The sequence below is a fragment of the Taudactylus pleione genome, unplaced genomic scaffold (genome assembly GCF_031769625.1).
Source record: "Taudactylus pleione unplaced genomic scaffold, aTauple2 ptg000044l, whole genome shotgun sequence".
In the NCBI taxonomy this organism is placed as follows: Eukaryota; Metazoa; Chordata; class Amphibia; order Anura; family Myobatrachidae; genus Taudactylus; species Taudactylus pleione.
In genome coordinates, this window is record NW_028284446.1 from 9,229,174 (window position 1) to 9,249,652 (window position 20,479).

Here is a 20,479-nt window from a genome sequence, read left to right on the forward strand (position 1 = left end):
CGCTGCATGTCTCGGTTGCTATTTCAATCATTGAGATAATAACGAATGGCTGGAGGCCATATATAGGCCTTGGAAAGATCCCTGTATTAATTGTGTCTTTATATGAAATGTTTGCATCAGATTAATCAGTGAAATTTGTATTTTATCCCCAGAATGAAGAACCTGGCGGATTATCTTTGGCATTTATACTGAACGACAAGCCTTGTTGTATCTGCAATGGAGGTATGAGGGAATGGAATTATGGATGGTAGTCTCTGACTGTGGCAGAGCGCAGTACATTTTATAAGTAAAGCTTTGTCTTATGCACACTAAATTAGTCAATGTTTCGATGTCACTTATTATTGCTAATACATAACAATAACATAGCTAAGGCAGTGATAACAGTAAGCTTTCTCTTGTGCATGTTCCTTACAACCTGCAAATCCTTCTCAGAAATGGAAAGAGAAATAATGTATAACCATGCTAATAGTCACCCTTCTACTATCAGTTTGTGTTGGCACAAAAACAATAAAATGTCCTTTGGTTAAATTTTTGGTGACATAGATATTATAAGTACATATGAACCTAGATAACAGAATGGCCCCCAAGAGTTTTGCCCGTTAAGCTGTGATATTGATATCAAAATGCCATATAATTGCATTGTATTGACTAAGTAGTGTCTTCTCATCCAGTGATGAATCAACCAAGGATTATTCTGCTATTTTTGGGACATTTTTATGCAATATAAGACCCTAGACATAAATCATGGCGGTCCAGACTTAGGGGCCCATTTATCAATGAGTTTTATCATATGCAACGAGTTTTCAAACTGGTTGCGTATGATAATGAATGCTCCAGCCAATCAGCTCTTGTCATCTGTTTGAAAATGACAGTTGGGAGCTGATTGGCTGGAGCACCATTTATCATACGCAATGAGTTGCATACGATAAAACTCATTGATAAATGGGCCCATTAGTTCCAGCTCACATTCACCACCGACAGCCCTATTACATAGCAGAATTCCATGCCAAGTTTAACAGAACATTGGCAGCAACATTATACAACAACATTCTAGTAACCATTGTACTGACCGTTTTTAAAGTGCACCCTCTCCTTACTGGCTGTGCTAGAAAAATGACAGTTAGAAACTGAGTGGTTGGTACTTTGGGGCTGATTCAGACCTCGCAAGCACTCGCAAGCGGGTCGATGGTCCCCCTCTGTGCATGCGCCGCCTCCGGTATGCGCATGCGCGAGACCTGTCCAGCGACGGCAGCTCAGTCTCTACGGGTCTTGCTACAAGACAGGGCGACTGTCAATGTTGATTGACAGCTTGCCCCATTTTGTAGGCGGGAAGGTGGTTGGCTGCACAAACGCAGGCGTTCCCTTAGGTACGCTTGGCATTTGTGGGCAGCCCTACTGACATCACTTGTGATGCCAGTAGTGGACTTCCTGCTCTATTAGAGCAGGGACTCCACTCGGGCTTGCGAGAGCTGAGACCCTACCACAGGGTCTCCTCGCAAGCCCGATGGTCGCGATAATCGTGACGGGCTCCAGGCCACTCGCAAAAGCTTTGGGTGGTCACCCACAGCTTAGGGAGCGGCCTGGTAAAAAAAAAAATCCCTGCCCTGATTCAGAGCGAGTGCTTGCCAGCAGTGAGCGGCTCGGAATCAGGCCCCTTATCTCTCTCCAAGGCTTGATACATAGGGGTAAATTTACTAAAATTAGAGTTTTAGAAGTGGAGATGTTGCCCATAGCAACCAATCAGATTATACTTAACATTTAACTAGCACCTTCTAGAAGATAATAGCTGGAATCTGATTGGTTGCTATGGGCAACATCTCCATTTCTAAAAACTCTCATCTTAGTAAATTTACCCCATAGAGTGAAAAATTCTCTTTTTTATTATTGTTTCATTTTCCAGTAGTTGGATATCCTGATAACTATGTTATTGTGTTTATGACTTGTTGTTTGTGTATGATTTTTTGAGATTATAGCACACAAAGGGGTAAATTTACTAAGGTGCCGGGTTCAATTCTATGTCATCCGAGATCAATCTCGGATGACATCGTCCGGATTCATGTGTTTCATTCAGGTTACTGAATTTACTAAGCTGCCGAGTTCCTGTCATTCGTGTTGTTCGATGGTGTATGGCTATTCAGAACCAGTCCTGGTTGCCAAAATACAAGGGACGAAAGACATAGGGGTCCCCTGTATTAAGCACAACCAGCACTGGGCTCTGAGCCAGTCCTGGTTCTGGAAATACAGGGGAAAAAATGAGTAGGATCCCCCTGTATTTACCAGAACCAGCACCAAACTTTTTCTAGCGGGGGGAGCTAATGACACAGCCAGGGGAACCTTCTCACCAGGTCCCCCGGCCGAAGCATTAACCCTGACCGCTAGTCAACCCAGGTTGGGGATTCTGGGGAACTGGGGACCCCCTCAATAAAGGGGTCCCCCTCTCCAGGGCACCCCAGGCCTAGGCTGAGAGCCCGGGCCTTTCCCCGGCACCCCTGGGCGGTGGGTGCCTGGTTGATTGTGTAAAATGTGTATAAAAATGGAATTAAGAACCCGCTGGTACCATTAGTCCATTTGTAAAGAAATGTTAAAATAAAGACAAGACACACACTCCGTTAAAGTATAAGTTTATTACAGACATACACACTCACACATATTTAGCTATAATACCTGGACAGGTCCTCTTCTCTATGTAGGAATCCACCATCTTATGCATTTGAAGGTAAAAAGTCGCACAAAAAGACGATCGGCGCTACAGAGTCACGCCACGGCATGTATGACTTCACCATCGGCCAAGGCTGACCATGCTCAGTTTCATGACCCTGGTTTCTTCCAGCCTGGCGGCAGAGCCTCAGGTATCTCTCAGCCCCCACAAGATCTCCATCCAGCACAGAAAACTCTGCCATGCTTTGTTTCTCTTTGTAGCAGGAGAGAAGTGTATGCATATGCTTAACTCCCTTTTAGTGGTCACAGATTTGAGTTGTCAGTAATGGTTAAGTATGTTCAGATGTCAAACTTGAATTGAAAAAGGTGTTCTATTTGAGATTTCTATTTGGGTTCGTTTTAGCATCTTTACGGCCGGTTTGCACTATATTTCGGCCACGATTACAAATTTGAATCCTTAGTAAATTTCCAGGTCCTGTTGCTTTCTATGGCAAAGTGCTGCTGAGTTGTTCCGATGGTCTATGTTTCCGAAAACATGTTACCGGCCGAGTTACAGGTATTGTCGGCAAAGTTTAAGAAATTGAATAGAGCAAAATCGTCAGAGTTTAGCCTTTAGTAAATTCCAAATATGCATTTAACTTGCGATTTTGACGCATTCTAATTCATTCGAGCTTAGTAAATTTACCCCAAAATGTAGCATGGAGTATCTTATTTGGACTGGCAGGCCTAAAGGTGGGTACACATTAGACGATATGTTGCCCAATGCGGCAGATAGGGCCGACATATCATCCACATCGGCAAGTGTGTACCCACTATGTCTGCCCTTGCTCGCTCCCGCAGTGTCATTCATCACATTGACAGATGTGCAGTACATGCTGCTCAATATGTCAATGTGCTCAACGACCCCATGCATTTGGATGCGGCTGGTGAACGACATATCGTGCGGATCTTCACCAGATCGTGCTGTGTGTATGGACTACACGATATATTGTCCGTTGCATCATGGGTCGGCTGGGTCCACACAGCGTGTAATGTGTACCCAACTTGGAATTATAAGAAAATTAGCACAAAATGTCAATTCAAACCACATACATATTTGTCTGCTCTGTACAGTAAGGAGTTGTTTTTTTATTTAGGAAAAACTACAAGCTGGTAATAGTCTTCTTTGTAGATAAAGATGACATTAGTAAGAATTCTTTATTTTATTCTACCATGTCCTTAACACTGGGGCAGCATGTTCAATGGAACGTAGCTAATTGCATGTTAATTAACTTATTACCAAAACTGTTTTAATTCTTTAATACACGTCGAATCCTTTAAACAAATATTATTATCTTTACATTGAAGGAATCATAGGAAATCTGATGACCCTGCCCAATTAGCTTACAATCAAAATATAGGTGTGATATTCTTGATAAATAAGGTAGAGGAATAACTATTGTAGCCATTTCTGGGGATACATGGATACAGGTAAAGTGCTAATTCCTGGTTCTGGACGGGATGTAGTCAGGAAGTCGACGGTCTAAATCCCACCCGCCGGCTTCCCGACTGTCATTTCCCGGCAAGGTACTAAAGACAGACGTCAAAAACTCGACGCCTGTCATTAGACATACGCTGGAAGACCGACGCCCGGCATACCGAACAAAGGTAAGCTGGGCGCCGGGCGCGGACAGCCGCACGGGGGGGAATTAGGGTTAGGCACTCGCCCGGGAGGGTTAGGTGTAGGCTAGGGGAAGGGGGTAGGGAATTAGGTTAGCGATACTTAACTTATTTAGCGTTCGGGATCTTCACCTCTGCCGGGCTTCCACTGTCGTGATTTGAACCCAATACCTACTACACCCTTCTGGACAGCTTTTGTCACAAGCGTGGAATTTAGGAGCTGTGTTCCCGGACTGGGCCTTGGATCTGTATTACTTGGCGCAGACGCTCGCTGGAGGAGGCTTGGCTTAATGAAGTTTCTCCGCATGAGAGGGTGCAGCGAACTGACAGGAGTTTGAGGAATGCGGCAGTAACGAGATAGCTAGGAAGCTACGTGGAGCGGCTGGATAGCCTAGGGTAGACGTTGGTAGCTGAGTGGCTACGTGGAGCGGCTGGATAGCCGTGGGTAGACGTTGGTAGCTGAGTGGCTACGTAGAGCGGCTGGATAGCCGTGGGTAGACGTTGGTAGCTGAGTGGCTATGTGGAGCGGCTGGATAGCCGTGGGTAGATGTTGGTAGCTGAGTGGCTACGTGGAGCGGCTGGTTAGCCGTGGGTAGACGTTGGTAGCTGAGTGGCTACGTGGAGCGGCTGGATAGCCGTGGGTAGACGTTGGTAGCTGAGTGGCTATGTGGAGCGGCTGGATAGCCGTGGGTAGACGTTGGTAGCTGAGTGGCTACGTGGAGCGGCTGGATAGCCGTGGGTAGACGTTGGTAGCTGAGTGGCTACGTGGAGCGGCTGGATAGCCGTGGGTAGATGTTGGTAGCTGAGTGGCTACGTAGAGCGGCTGGATAGCCGTGGGTAGACGTTGGTAGCTGAGTGGCTACGTGGAGCGGCTGGATAGCCGTGGGTAGACGTTGGTAGCTGAGTGGCTACGTGGAGCGGCTGGTTAGCCGTGGGTAGACGTTGGTAGCTGAGTGGCTACGTGGAGCGGCTGGATAGCCGTGGGTAGACGTTGGTAGCTGAGTGGCTACGTGGAGCGGCTGGATAGCCGTGGGTAGACGTTGGTAGCTGAGTGGCTACGTAGAGCGGCTGGAGCGCAGTGGGAAGGCTACTTAGCTAAACTAAGAAACTAGTTGCACTGGCAACTTGTGTGAGCATTGGGGATCCTTTTATAGTGGACACTGGGAGCTGACAGGCTGAGAGAGAAGGAGAAGGCTCCTCATTGGTGGTAGTGGGGTCACATGGGCAATCCAAGATGGCCGCGCCCATGGACCGGAGGACAGCGCTTCCTGGAGGTAGTCAGCGGGGACCAGCGGTGAGCAGGAGCCGGCGTGGGAGCAGCACAGCAGCGGGACCCTCCAGAGGACAACAGCGGAGACTGCCTTGGGAGAAGAGGAAGGAGCGTACAGCGCGGGAGCCGGAAGACAGCGCGGGTCAGCGCCCGCACAGGTAAGCGACGGGGTCTGATTCTGGGGTCTCCAGGCCGGCGTGTGACAGCTTTATTTTTCAGGTACAGCTCTACTAATTGATGATTAAAGTGTAAAAGCCCCCATACATCTGCGACGGATCATTGCGATGTAGCGATGGGATCGGAAATGCGATCCGCTGGTCAAAATTATGTTGATGTTCCACGATCCATTGCAGGATCGGTGAAATTCTACATGTTAAATTTCACCGATCTGCGTTTTTGATCGTGATCGGCATATCTGTGAAATCTAACATGTTGGATTTCAGCGATCCTGCGATGCCAGGTTGCAGGATCGCTACATCGCGACGATCCGTTGCAGATGTATGGGGGCCTTTAGTGCTAGCTCCTGGTTATGGACACATGGTGAATAAAGGTGCTTTACTAGTTTTTGGTTCCTTTGCAGGTGGTGATTACAGATATAGCGTGTACTGCAGACCTGTCAGAAGTTTATTATAATAATGTATATAAAATAATTTAAGTAGAGTTACATAGGCTCCCTTAAAAGTTTTTAAAACAATTCACTGTGTGAACACACAGAGGCTGATCTAGAGTTGGGAGAAAAGCAAAAAAAAGGAGTAACTTTGTAACTGGAAAAGCCATCTTACAATGCAAGGAGCGCAAATACTGCCTGCTTTGGCATATAGCCCACAATTACTGGCTCTGTTTTTATACTGCAGCTTAGCCAGGACACACCACTCCCAACTCTAGAGTTGGGTACACACTACACAATGGTGTACCCAGCCGATGGGACAATGTGATGAACGTTACATCGTGCCGTCCATACACACTGCACGATGCAGGGGACAACGTTGTGATTTGTCGTTCCATACTACATTTAGCCACATGGAGTTGTTCATCACATCATCCCATCTGCTGTGCTGCACAGCAAATGGGATGACGTGATAAATGACTAGCGGGCACACGTAATTGGGCTTACAAACGATGCATTCCGCACAATATATCATTCCAATCTGCGTCAGAACAATATATCGTATGAGGGATTGCATAGTGTGTACCCAGCTTAAATCTCTTTGCACATTTTAAATCTGCCCACCTGTAGTGCAACATGGTTTTGCCAAGATGCAAATATCGCCTTATTTCACTTGCTCCCAATTCTGAATCAGTCCCTTTGTATATAATTCTATTCTGATCATATTTATTTATTAAATATGGGACTAAATTTATCAAATCTTTGAGAGCGATAAAGTGGAAAGAGTTAAAGGGGAGATGTATCAAGCTTTGGAGAAAGATTGGGCCTGAATCAGAGTTGTATGCTTTTGCACATCAGCTGCGGTGATAAAATATGCTAATGCCTGCAGGAGGCGTCTGAATTTAAAAGACGCCACATACCAGCATATCATATCCGATGATCAGATTAGCAAAGGTCGCAATGTTTGCAGAATCGGCCATCTGAGTTAGCCTAAGCTTACACAGAATGGCCACCTCCTGCCTGCTTGCGATGACAATAAATCTGCGTCGGAAGATGCAGACACTGGCCTTGGCACTCCCACAAAATGGGGCCAACATGCTCTCATTTTCTGGAAAGGCATCGCAACGTCCACACCCCCAAATGGCCGCAGCATGTCAATCATGCTGTGACTTGAGGGCACTACGTGCGAGATTGCGGGACCCATTCTGTTCATACTCCGATGGAGATTTACACAAACCATCGGGTTTGCATATATCTCTGAATCAGGTCAAGTGGAGAGAGATGAAGTACCAACCAATCAGCTTCTAATCAATTAATTAATGATGGAACTTCTAGTACCACAAGTATGTAAACTAATTGGTCCCTACATCATTAATGAGATACGTTTTTTATTGTTTTTTTTTCTGGTGGATTTGGTGGCAGTTTGTGAAATTGCAGCTTAAAAAAATCCAGCAAATTGTTTTTAAAACATTATCAACATGAAGATGGTGATTTGTAGAGAGTTTTGTTTAAAAAAAAATAACAATTTTCAGCAATTTTCCCCTGAGTTTGACTTTAATACAGCTGGTAGTTTGCAACTCGACTGTTTGTGAGGTTTTAAAGGTACCACAACTGCATGATATGAACTGAACTAAGATGATGTATATTTGGTAAAATACCCAGTTCTGTATTTGTATGTGCTTTGTGTCATCAGTATCACATCATGAATTTTTGTAGTACGACATGTTCACACGTGATGTAGACAGTCGGGATGCCGGTGGTCAGAATCCTGGCACTGGAATCCTGACAGCAGGCGAAGTCTCGGCTCTAGAATCCCAACCGCTGACATCCCAACGGTAAGTATTAGGGTTAGGGGTTAGGGTAGGGGTTAGGCACTAGGGGGAGAGTTAGGGTTAGGCTGCGTGGAGGAGGGTGAGGGTTAGGCTGTGAGGGGGGGTTAGGGTTAGGCTGCGTGGAGGAGGGTCAGGGTTAGGCTGCGAGGCGGGGGAGGGTGAGGGTTAGGCTGCGGGGGGGGAGGGTTAGGGTTCGGCTGCGGGAGAGGAGGGTTAGGCTGCGTTAAAGGTGTTTTAGGGTGACGGGGAAGGTTAGGAGTTAGGGTACTTACCTCCAGGTGTCGGGATGCCGCTGTCTGTATTCTGATCGCCGGCATCCCGTCCGCCAGGATCCCATACCCAACCCATTCACACAGTTGTGTGTACAGGTTAAGTCTCCCATATCCAAAATGCTTGGGACCAGGGGTATTTTGGATATTGGAATATTCCGTATTTTGGAATAATTGCATATCATGATTAGATATCTAGGGAATGGGACCCAAATCTAACCACAAAATCCATTTATGTATTGTATACACCTCATATACATATAGTCTGCAGGTAATGTTACACAATATTTTTAATCATTTTGTGTATCAAAAAAAGTTTGTGTACATAAATGAAATTATTTATGTTTCATATACACCTTACACACAGCCTGAAGGTTATTTTATAGTATATTTTTAATAATCTGTGCCTTAAACAAAGTTTGTGAACATTGAACCATCAGACAGCAAAGGTTTCACTATCTCAGTCATGCTACAAATATTCTGTATTTCGGAATATTTGGATATGGGAGACTCAGCCTAAATTAATATCTCTAACTTATCTGTTTGCTGCATCTGCAACAGTGTGGGCCAATGATCTAACATATCTTCTGGTCAGGTTGTGTCTTGTCAACATTCAAGGGTACCTGGCCACAACCTACTGTACCTGAATATGACTGTACAGTATTTTTCGGCGGTATAGTTTATCATTTTGCATCTTTGTTTTCCCTACCTGAGAGTGTCACCTGTGCTCATGCAAAGCCATCTATAGTCATCTTCTTTCTCTATGCCCTTCCCCTAGTTAAGCAAATGTTACTGTTATTTAAATGCTCATTTGACTTGAATCTAATAAAGTCATTAAACTCCTCAGTGTAGTGATCTGGGGCCTGATTCTGAGTTGGAAGAAAAGCAAATAAGAGCAAGTAACTTTGTACCAGGTCCAGGATAAATCATGCTGCACTGCATGGGGTCATACTTACCTACCCACCCAGAACGTCCGGGATGCTCCTGAAAATCGTGTGGTGCTCCCGGCCATCTGGAAAAGTGGGCAAGTCTCCCAGCTGGCCACCACCCGTCTGCATGATCCTGGTTAACCCCTGCACCCCGCCTGCATCGGGGGGCCTAAGATGTGATACGCGCTGAATCGCGTCATCGTGGCCCTGCCCCCTGATTCACAATGTCGGTAATCTCAACATTGTGTAGCAAGGGTGGGGCAACTATGCAGCAAAGGTGCGGTCACGCCCCCCTGCTGTGCCCAATTTAACAAGATGTCCTCACCATGCCCCCTTATGCTGCGCTATGCCCACCCCCATCCACACTGTGCTGGCATTTTTCTTTTTCTTTTTTGCATGCAGTGTAACAATGACTGTTTTTGCATGTAGCCCACAAATGCTGGACAGCTTTATTTTTACACTGCAATTTAGATTTCAGTTCAGATGCGGCCCTCAGTGCAACATGGTTTTACCAAGAGGCAAAGTTACTTGCTCTTTTTTGCTTTACTCCCAGAATCAGGCCCCAGTTCTGTAAGCTTTAATGTTTTCCTTTCATTGAACAAATGACTTTACACATCCATTGAACAGACATAAACTGCAGCCTAATTGCTCTCTGTAAAAGTATAAAATGCAGGAAGAAAATATGACCCATCGTGACCTGCAGATTTTCTAGCTGTATTATAGGCCATCCCAAAAACAATCATCTGAAGCACATTTTACCTCGAACCACCTATGTTTTATCAGCCATAAGTTTCCCCCTGTGACTATAAGTGGATGTACCAAGCCTTGGAGAGCGGTAAAGTGGAGAAGTTGGCCAAAGCAACAAAATCAGCTTCTGCAATTTCAAAGACTGTGCTAGATGACAGATAGAAGATGATTTATTTCTCTCCAAGGCTTGATACATATCACCCTTTGTTTTTATCTATATTAATGTAGCGGAATGTAACGTTAATCTTGTTAAAATATATGCTACTTTTGATGCTATTCATTTTTTTTCCTAAATGTATTTTATTTCTTTCTAATAGTCTGTGTGATCAGGTGGATGTGCGTGGTTTTATTTTACTCATTTACTGCATTTATTTGTACATTTGTGTGAAAAAAAATCAATTCCACATATGAATTATTTTATTTCTATACATGTGGTTTTCTCCATTGCATATGTGAATAAAGCAACAAAGCCTGTGTGTTTCTTGTTGAAGTATGAATTTGTATTTGAGGTACTGTATATAATTTTGTATTGCAAATGTTTATTTTTCTTATTGGTATTTATCACATTTCATTTTATGCTGTCTGACGTTTGAAATGGCCAGTGAGGGACTCCTTACATTTATTATCATTTTAAAGATGCATTATAGGTCAGCCCCTATTCCGTGATCAGTTAGTCTTACAGGCCCAGGCTACAAACCATTGCTGTGTGACTTTTTGGTGGGTGGTGTGACTGAGAGGACATTGTGGCTTCTCATTGGCCCTCCTGCTCCCCCCACCGTCCTTCCATTCTGCAGGAATTTTAAAAAGGTCATTAAAAATTTCCACTACTTTTGGTGGTTTTACAGCTCTAGGGCAAGATGTATGAGGCATCGCATTCGGGGTACGATGCATCCTGCCGCTCTTCACCTGCATGCTGCAATTGGTAATGCTGGTATGCATATAGGAATGTGCAGAGGACCACTCTCTCAGTAAGAGCGGCCCTTTGCAAATGAGGGACTTCTGGTTTTATGACCCAGAAGCCCCTCTGACATCCTTCTGCGCATGCGCAGAAGGGCGCACGTGCCGTAGGGGGTGCTGGGAGTGATCTGACTGGATCCCCCTCACAGCACTCTCCTGATAGAAGCCCATTAGCTTCTATAGGGTAACGCCATCAGGAAGATGCGTTACCCATTGCAAACAAGTCCTGGAGTGTATCATTGGCTGATTTACAAATAATCCTAGAAAAATATTAAATTACTATTTGAAAGCCAACCAAAACATTTTTCTGAGTCTGATAATGAGTTTGTCCGTACAGAATTATATTATACTAGACCCAAAGAGAGACAATCTGAAATGAGAAACGGACCTGTGGCTCAGGGTCCAAAAGTAATAGTTCTGAGGTATAGGGCCTGAGTTGAACGTAGTGTCTTCCGTTTGTGCATTTTTTGCCAGTCGCACATCTGCAAATGTATTAAAATAGCAGTACAAGCCCTTCCCTGGTGTACAGCCTGCGTCTGACTATGCGAGGACCGAGATGCCCCCCTTCAGCACTCAGATACCACTTGGTGTGTCTTTACATGTGACCATTGGTCGCACCAGGCCTATGCTAGGTGCAGATTTTCCATCTCAGCAAAGCCTCCAGTTAAGCCTCTATTTACACCAGCACTTCAGCGCCACGCATGCGACACAACCATTACACACCCATACGACGGATCATCTTCGTGCATCTAAATAGCCACCTCCCTGTCACCGCCCAGGAACGCCCAATACATTTTCAATACACAATTGGAACACATGTGCAGGGTGACTGAGATGCATGGGCAGTAAAAAATAAATTGCTTAACTGCGTCCAACACCAACTCAGAATCAGGCCCATAGGGGCTATGAAGGGGGAGCATAGGAGGCTCATGCTCTCACAATAATGCTGCTCTGAGCATGCCCATGAGACTCTGCCTGTTCTTTCTCCTCTGAGGCTTAGCCCCCTTCTCTCCTTTACCCTATTTCTATCCTTCTCCTCCCAGAGGCCCTGCCCCTTTCTCTCCATTATGCTATTTGACTGTGGATGATGGTAATGACACATATGCTGCTCTAAGCTGTTTTGTACAGTTATCAATCAATAAATTGGGCCCTGAATGTGTTAATTGAGCTTGTGGCACAATTCCACCATTCTGTAATCATTTCAATCAAAAGACCTTGCAGTGACAGTATTGCTTCCACTCACTTCTGACCCTTTGACTTCCCCAGAATGCAATTTAGTTATAATCCCCTTGGGGTTTGAGGCATTAATCCAAGTCTCTGTTTAATTATATATAAGAATCTATGTATCTAGGTTACTTTGACTATATTGATACAGTTAGTAATGCTGTACAAGTAAGATTATTATTTATTACTAGATTATACAGTACTGCACAGTCTATGGGTATTTATCTATATCTATGGTCATTGTGATGGATTGATGTGCCTCTGATGTGATGGAGAAGACCAGAACTTCCATCTCACATATATATATTTAATAGTCCTTATTGTTCTGCAGTAAATGCCCATTATATAACGGCTGCAGCAGAGTGCATGTGTAAGTGGTGTGTATGGAGGACAGTGTTACATTCTTCTTACTGGAATATTCTTCATCCTCTCAGGCCCTGTCCAAAGTGCTGAAACATTTAGCTGTCCTTTGTCTCTGTTTCTTCATAGCTTACATTTTCCTAGTCCCTGGATGGGCTGTAATGGAATGCACTATAAATATATTAATATTTATTTGTCAGGCTGGGGCCTGGGATAGTACAGCTACAGAGAATAGAGAGATGTGTGTGAGAGAGAGGGGTGGTGGCTGAGTTATTGTTGGTATAATGGGCTTCTTGTTCTGTTGCCGGCAGGGACACATCTTTTCTATGCTGGTCAGAGCTGCCCAGGGAACGCTGCTATTAGCTGTTCATGTTAATGCTCAGTAACCAACACATTTAGCAGACGGCTAATGTATCTGATAATGTTGTAAAATAGAAAACATCGCTGTCTTTTGAAGCAGCGCACAACGCATAAGCGCACTGTCTCCTTTTTGCTTATGCAAAAGAAGAGCTTATGGTTGCCTTTGTGTGTCATTTACATAATTGCATGTTACAGTCCAGGACCATGGTGATTTGTTTATACAGATGCCGGTCCCTCTAGATTCTACATATAAACAGCTAATTTAAAGAACTCATTAATTTCTGCATGTGCCCCAGATGGTCAGTCAGCAACGGCTTGTCAGAGATTTTTATATGTTTCACTGCATAATTGAATACCTCACACACATGAGCAGAGCTGCTGGGTCATGGAGACAGACATTCAGCTGTACTTTGTAGAGATGTTTGGTTATGTATTTTAATGGTATGAGTGGCCCTCAGGGTCTTGTTCATGAAGGCTTTCAAAAAGGTATAAACCAATCATTGTATACAAATTTTTCTGTATATATTAAATAATATTAAATCTGTTTAATTTCTTTGTGGTTTTCTTAGGTTGTTTAATTCAAGAGTGGACACAATTATGTAGAATTTAAGTTTCAGGGGGTGGTTCAGCACTGGACAGAGGGCCTGATTCTGACCCGCTCGCGAGCGCTGAGCGCTCGCAAGCGGGTCGATGGTGCCCAAGTGCGCATGACAGAGACGGCTCCGTCGTGTGCATGCGCGAGACCGGAATAATGACGGCCAAGCCAAGCCGTCGTTAAGGGTCTCGCACCAAAGGGGGCGTGCTGTCGATGGTGATTGACAGCAGGCCCCGTTTGGTGGGCGTGCCAGGGGCGTGGCTGCACAGTTGGAGGCGTTCCCATGGGAACGCCTACCGTATGGGTCCGGCCCCACTGAAATCACTAGTCTGATAGAGCCAAAAGCACTCCTGGGCTTGCGGCAGCGAGACCCTACCGCAGGGTCTTGTCGCAAGCCCGATGGTCGCGATGCTCTTGACCATTGCGACCATAATTTTGGCCGCTCGCTATAGCTGTCAGAGCGTCCGGCTCTGAATCAGGGCCAGAATGCAAAGCTGTAAGTAAGCAGCTTTGCATCCAGTGCTTGCTATTATTTAATGCAGCAGTGTCACTCCTCCTGCATGCATCAATGACCGGGCTGCGTCCACATCTGCATGATCCTTGGCCGGCTGAGTGACCATGCGGTTAAGCAGGCCGGCCATCACAAATGTCCAAAAAAGGCCAGGAAATCTCCATCTGCTGACGGGGACCCTGGCCTATTCCCTCACCCCCAACGCCGGCAACACGCCTCCATTTTGGGAAAAGGAGGCCGTCGTCACCACCCACCCTGCCCCCAAGTGGCAGCAGACTGTCAATCACTGACAGTGAGTCTTCTGCTGCTCTGCTTCCGATCACACAGTACCCGTTCTGCACATGCACAGAACGGGTCCTGTGCATGCGTAGATTCCGGACTGTTGTGCGCTGCTGAATCATCCCCTGAGGGGATAAAATCTAGGAGACAAATATATTTTAAGGAACTAGTGTTGTGCATTCCTTAACCTCTGCAGAATGGCAGAAGTCAGCAGCAATTGTATTAGGCACATTGGCGATCTGATTCCTGGAATTTATGCAGCCCTGGATTCATCATAGGTCTCTCAGTTCACTGTGTGATAAAACTAAACTGTTTATGCTCTGGTTGTAGAGTGTGATCTTCCTCTCAAGTTGGCTTTTCTTATTATTGACATTATAACTGGAGGATAAGAGATTATTGTATAAATTTTTGTTAAAGATTTTTAAGTTTTATATATTTTCTAGCCTCAGCTGTGAAGGTCCTATAATAAAACTTCCAGGTCGCTGTTTGAGTCACTTAAATGGAGGCAGCCACGGCGGTTATCAGTGCAGGAATTAATATGTATGTTCTATACATTGAGGCCTCCTGTTGTGTAAATTGCAGTGGGTGTCTTTAGATATATAGAGTAATCTTGCTACCAGTTTCAGGTGATAGTGGAGATCTAGGGGAGGGAAGCAAGCAACCTATTTGATACATGAGGACAGCAGTTCTTAAAATGGGCTTTGTAACTATATTTTTAATTATTCATAGATCTGGGGCCACAAATTAACAAACTTTTGAATACAACTGAAAACACCACAAAGCATAACATAGAATCACAGTATACATGATGAATGCTTTTATAAATGTAGTAGTAAAACAAACATATTTGCGAGACAAAATAGCACTATTAATCAGAACCCATTAAACATATTGAAACCTCTTGCTTAATTGTATTATGACAATTAGGGGTAGGATAAAGTTTTGTATTGGGTAGAATCTTGTAGGTAATGTACAATGAAGCAGTGTGCCTCTGTTTTATCTATTTCTGTCTGTCACATCTAGTTTTTCTCACAGCTCCCTTCATGTTGTTATTCCTCACGTTCTGCAAGTGAGTTATCACACATTGCTTTATAATGAGACTTTTACATGTCTGTATCACAGGTCATTTGTAATGGTTACTCTCTGTGTGACCTACCTCTAATACCTCTGTTTTGCTGGATAACTGTTTTGTTTAGGTCTATCATGTATGTTTCATGTTCCAATAAGATCTGTGAATGGTTTGAGATCTCCTAGTGTATATAGGTATGTGTGAGGTATATCCATGGTCACACACAATCCAGGTCTCGGGGGGGGGGGGGGGGGTTGACACTCAAGTCTCTGGGCATGATTCATTATGGATCGCAACTGCAATAGTGTACGCAGGTCGGCCGATGGTGCATACCGTGCATGCTTATGCACTGTGAGTGCGTGAGTTTGCATTGTGATCGCACTGCGATCACCTACGCAGATAGGAATCCATCGCAGAGTGACTGACAGACCGTGAGCATTTGGGGGTGGTGATGGGGGAGAGGTAGGAGAAACACAGGTGTGTCTGTCTATTTGGACGCCGTTGCATGGGCGTGCATAAATTAGCCACTGCGCGGCATACGCAGGTTGTGTACTCACTGCGTAAGATGAGGTTAGCAATTCCTAAGTAAGGTCAGACCTGTTGTAATTGTGCGTGAGGGGCCAATGTTACTCGATGTTCCTGATGTATAGGCAGGACTACAAGGTATTACGGATGTGAGATAGCGGTAGTGGGCGTCTCTATGCTGGCTATGCAACGGCATGCAACATTCATTTACTTATTTTCGCAGCGGTCTGCATGCATAATCGCAGCTGCGATCACAATAATGAATCAGGCCCTCAGTTTGGAGAGATCTCTCAGATGTTTCAATGAGATGTAATTTGCGCAAGAGTCCGATCCAATTTAGTCCAGGCAAATTATCAGAAAGAGCCTCTTTTCTTCCCAAATGATCCATCAAGTCTCTGAGACTAGTCTGTACACCGATGTGATATATATCACATCTATTAAATAGATCCTTTATATATGTGTATGATGGTGATTTGTGTATTTAATCTTTACTATTAAGTTGTTGGTGTTTAATATTTAGATTGATTAATGAAATTCAAACCAGAAGGATATTTGGGCCTATTATGTTTTGCAAGGTTTAATCTAGATGTATGAATTTACAGATGGGTCTCTGTGGGACTTAATGCAGCACTATAATGTATATTGTTCCTTTGTATTTATAAGAATGATACAATAAATGTCTGGAATAATATTTTTAAATCTGAACGGAGCTCAAATTCCTGAACTAGCCCTGTTCTTCCTATTGCAATTTGCTACCTAGATACAAAATACATCTTTCTCATCTACTGCCAGAGATCAGATCAGTGGATCGGGATTGGTTGTTGCCATGATATTTTTTTTCCATGCCTGTTACAGTGATTGGTTGACTTGATTCACCATTTACATAAATGGGGTCGACTTGAGTTCTGTACTCACAGACAGTGACATCACAGATGTACTGCTATAGAAATCATTTATTTTAACTCTAGTAGAGACCTGCAGTGAATAACACATTCTCTGCCAGAGGCAGTTACTAAATTATTTGCCTCTGCACTGTTACTGATCTTCATAGTAGTCATTCATCCCTGAATAAAAAATGTATGGAAAACAATGATAACCTCATATCTGATGAAAAGAAATGTTTTACCATGTTGTCAGCATGCTTGGTGACGGTATTTTCACACATAACAGTGTTTATGTATGTTTAACAATCATTATATACAAGGTTGAGTAATTGATGTAACCCAATCAGGTATGTGCCAGAATTGGATTGGTTGGCTCTCCTGCCTCCTATGATCAGCTGGTCCGTCAGGTAGAGGACCTGAAGAAGGAGAATTCTCACCTTAGGAGGGAGCTGCAGGATAACAGCAGCCAGCTGAGCCGCCTAGAGCATGACACATCAGACATGAAGGTGAGGGTGGAAGAAAGTATGTACTGGGAAAGTCAATGGAATGCTATACAGAAAGAGAGCAAAATAGTAAAAAACAATGGAGGGAAGATGAAAGGCATTGCAAGAATAATATGAGACACAACTAACATAGTATAAATATGGTTCTGGAGAAAATAAATCTATATAAGCACACAAATAAAAGGACACAGCACCAGACAATGATGCAGTGGTCCTTGCTCATTGCAGGATTTATTCAGATAACCTAGTTCACCATATGTGTGCTGCTTTTAGCATACGGTTTATCAGTGCATTGTAATTGGTGTTTTTGCAACAGACAATGAGAAGAAAAACCTTGTGAAATCCGTTAAAAGAGCAATTTGCATAATTACCATGGCCAGGCATAGCATGACACTAATATCAGTCTTCTGTATAAACAGACTTACTAGACCAGCAGGGAAGGGGTTTGTGGTGGCTGGTAAATGTGGAGTAGACTGTCTTATCTTACAAATTTACAACAATGCTGAACAATTTTTTTATAATAAAAGATAATGTTACTATTAGCGACCACTTAGTGGGAGAATATTGCTTTTTCCACAACCACTGAATTAGTATCGATAAGCAAATTACAAATTATCTAATGTAATACTAATAAGACACTGTAATACTACAGTGTCTTATCTGTATCAAATAAAAAATACTTTTATACAGGTTGGATGTATGATGTATGCCAGACCTTTTTATGTTTCATACAGTCACGCCATCCCATTATTATTACCAATTGCGCTTCTCACTATTATCATGAGCATACAGATGTACTGCTTTTTTTCACACACTGTGGGAGCCAGATGGCGGAGCTCAGGAGAGAGCTCCAGTCTCCGGCTGCAGGGAAGGAGCCGCCAATGGTAACAAAATTTCAGCGAGCGCTGGGCAAATGGTGAAGACTGTGGCAGCGCCTCTCCAGCCCGGCACCAACCCTGTGCTGGATGCGCAGTGGATGTGCGAGTAGCAATTAGTCCATACAACAGGTCAGGGCAGTAACTAGGGATGTGCGACCAGTGCTGCCACACAGAGCGCAGGGCTCGGTGGGCATCACCGTCTCTGCCCCACGGCCCTTACTGGAACAGCACCCTACAGCCAGTATCACAGTATACTTTGGACGCTACAGGCAGACACCCTGTCATGTGTACAGCTGCCCGGAGCGTCTTGAAGATGCTCCAGGCACTGCTGCACTTCTGGGTGCTGGAGGCCCCTGTCCCCTATGCACAGCATCATGACATCATGCACAAAGGGGGCGGGGCTGGCACAGGGTGCTGTTAAGCCCTTTTGCGGCCTTGCAACAAGTAACTTAACCAGGTAGGAAAACAGGTGGCGCTGGACACAGGGCTAATCACAGGTACAGCTTGCAAGTATGGTGCCAGATACAGCCTGGATTGTATAGGGTATGCTGGGCATTGTAGTGCGCTGGCTTGTATTAGTGCATAAGCCCTGGTGGCGTGTAGCAGTATGCTCCCTATGGCTAATGATAGTGACACAGGGTATTGGGGTACACTGTAGGGCCTTCTATCTGAGCACAAGACACATACATGCAACAAATGCATAATGTATTCATTATCTCTTGATCACAGGAGGTTCTGAAGCATCTTCAGGGAAAACTTGAACAGGATGTGGGCACATCAGCAGGGCATTCTGATGTATTTGACCAGATGAAAGGTGAGGGAAATAACACAAAACAATATGTCCACTTTGTAAAGATCCAAGTAGTCCTGCTGCATTTATTATTTATTATACATTATACAATGCTCCAAAATGGCTTTCTTTTTGGTTATTTACTTTTTACCTGCCTCCCTGTTCCTCTTTGCTAGACAGTCCCTTCCGAAAGCCATTGGCAGTCTATTAAAGGATAGTATAGTCAAATGCAGCACCAAACATTCATTTATGTTTTATGACAAAGTTAGTTAGCTAAATGTTTCTCCAATGTGATTCTATGAATATGTCTAATGATAGGTCCACTTTAATCTATGCTGACCCCATGATATCCATTGTGTTACAGCCCTGCAAGGTGATATCCCTGGACTGTATAACCAGTATGCATCTTCAGCCATTGGTCCTCCCGATGCCTCTGTGGGCTTGGGTCGGGCTTCTGGAACGCCATCACTGCAATCTGATACTCCTCAGAAGAAAGGAAGGGGAGAGAGTCGTTCCAATGGAATATTAAAAGCAGAACTGGACAGGGAAAGGTAAGAAAATGCCAAGTGTTAGCAGCACAAATTAAGGAATGGTTCAGGTGATGAGGATTAACATAAAGACTTCAGTAAATAGTGTAGGTGCTGCAGAGTGAGGTGGTATGACATGGTGACAGCCAATATGTAGATAGTGGTGAAATGTTGATATATCAGAATGTCGACATATCGTCCCTGGTGGCCCAGTGGTGACTTACCTGCCCTGGGCAGCATACAACAGGATTTATGTCCAATTTGGCCCCACATGTGGTGGGCCACACGGCAATGATCTGGTTTGTTGCTAAGATAATATGATAATCACTTTATGGGTTATTATTCATCCAATTTGGATGGTTAATATTCTGTATGCCAGATTTGGTAATTGAATAAACAGATTAGCCTTGATGATCACCCCAAAAAAATCTGATTGATCCCAATGAAATTATATGAAACATTTATCTTGATAGATCTCTGTTGTTGGGAGAGATTGATAAGGAAGAAAAAGAAAAACTCTGGTATTACTCCCAGCTTCAAAGTCTGTCCAAGCGCTTGGAGGAACTGCCGCAGGTGGAGACGGTGAGATGCTCCGAGACCTTTAAAGTAGAAAACCTGAAGGTCATATGCTCTGTGTATCTATTGCACTATTTGTCATCCACCACACTATTACTATCTCTCATTTCCACAACCTGTTCCTTTGCCTTACTTGATAGTCATTTATTCTGTTTCAGTTCTCAATGCAGATTGATCTTATCCGACAACAGCTGGAGTTTGAGTCCGAGCATCTGCGCTGCGTGTTAGAGGAAAGATTTGGTACAGCAGATGAGATGGTGCAGAGAGCACAGGTAGGAACTCATAGTGTGAGATAAATATAAACCATGACCAGCTATAAACCATTTAAAACATTAATAATACAATTTCCTGCTTTGTTCCAATGTTTCCTTGACTCAGTAAGGGGACGTCAAGCCGCGTGCCTGCTTGCGCAAATACAATAGATGAAATATATTAGGGATATATGACCAGTAGCCTGATACATTATGCTG

At 44.1% G+C, this 20,479-nt stretch overlaps 1 protein-coding gene across 1 annotated transcript in view; it reads left to right on the forward strand.

The window, feature by feature from the left end:
- The first annotated feature begins 205 nt into the window (after nucleotides 1-205).
- APC2 (APC regulator of Wnt signaling pathway 2) overlaps nucleotides 206-20,479 on the forward strand; it is a 54,442-nt gene continuing 34,168 nt past the window's right edge. Inside the window, exons 1-6 of the mRNA XM_088460387.1 lie at nucleotides 206-222; nucleotides 17,083-17,241; nucleotides 18,846-18,930; nucleotides 19,271-19,457; nucleotides 19,907-20,015; nucleotides 20,168-20,281. Coding sequence (XP_088316513.1) covers nucleotides 217-222; nucleotides 17,083-17,241; nucleotides 18,846-18,930; nucleotides 19,271-19,457; nucleotides 19,907-20,015; nucleotides 20,168-20,281 — 660 coding nt within the window. The 5' untranslated portion in view covers nucleotides 206-216. The remainder of the gene's footprint in view (nucleotides 223-17,082; nucleotides 17,242-18,845; nucleotides 18,931-19,270; nucleotides 19,458-19,906; nucleotides 20,016-20,167; nucleotides 20,282-20,479) is intronic.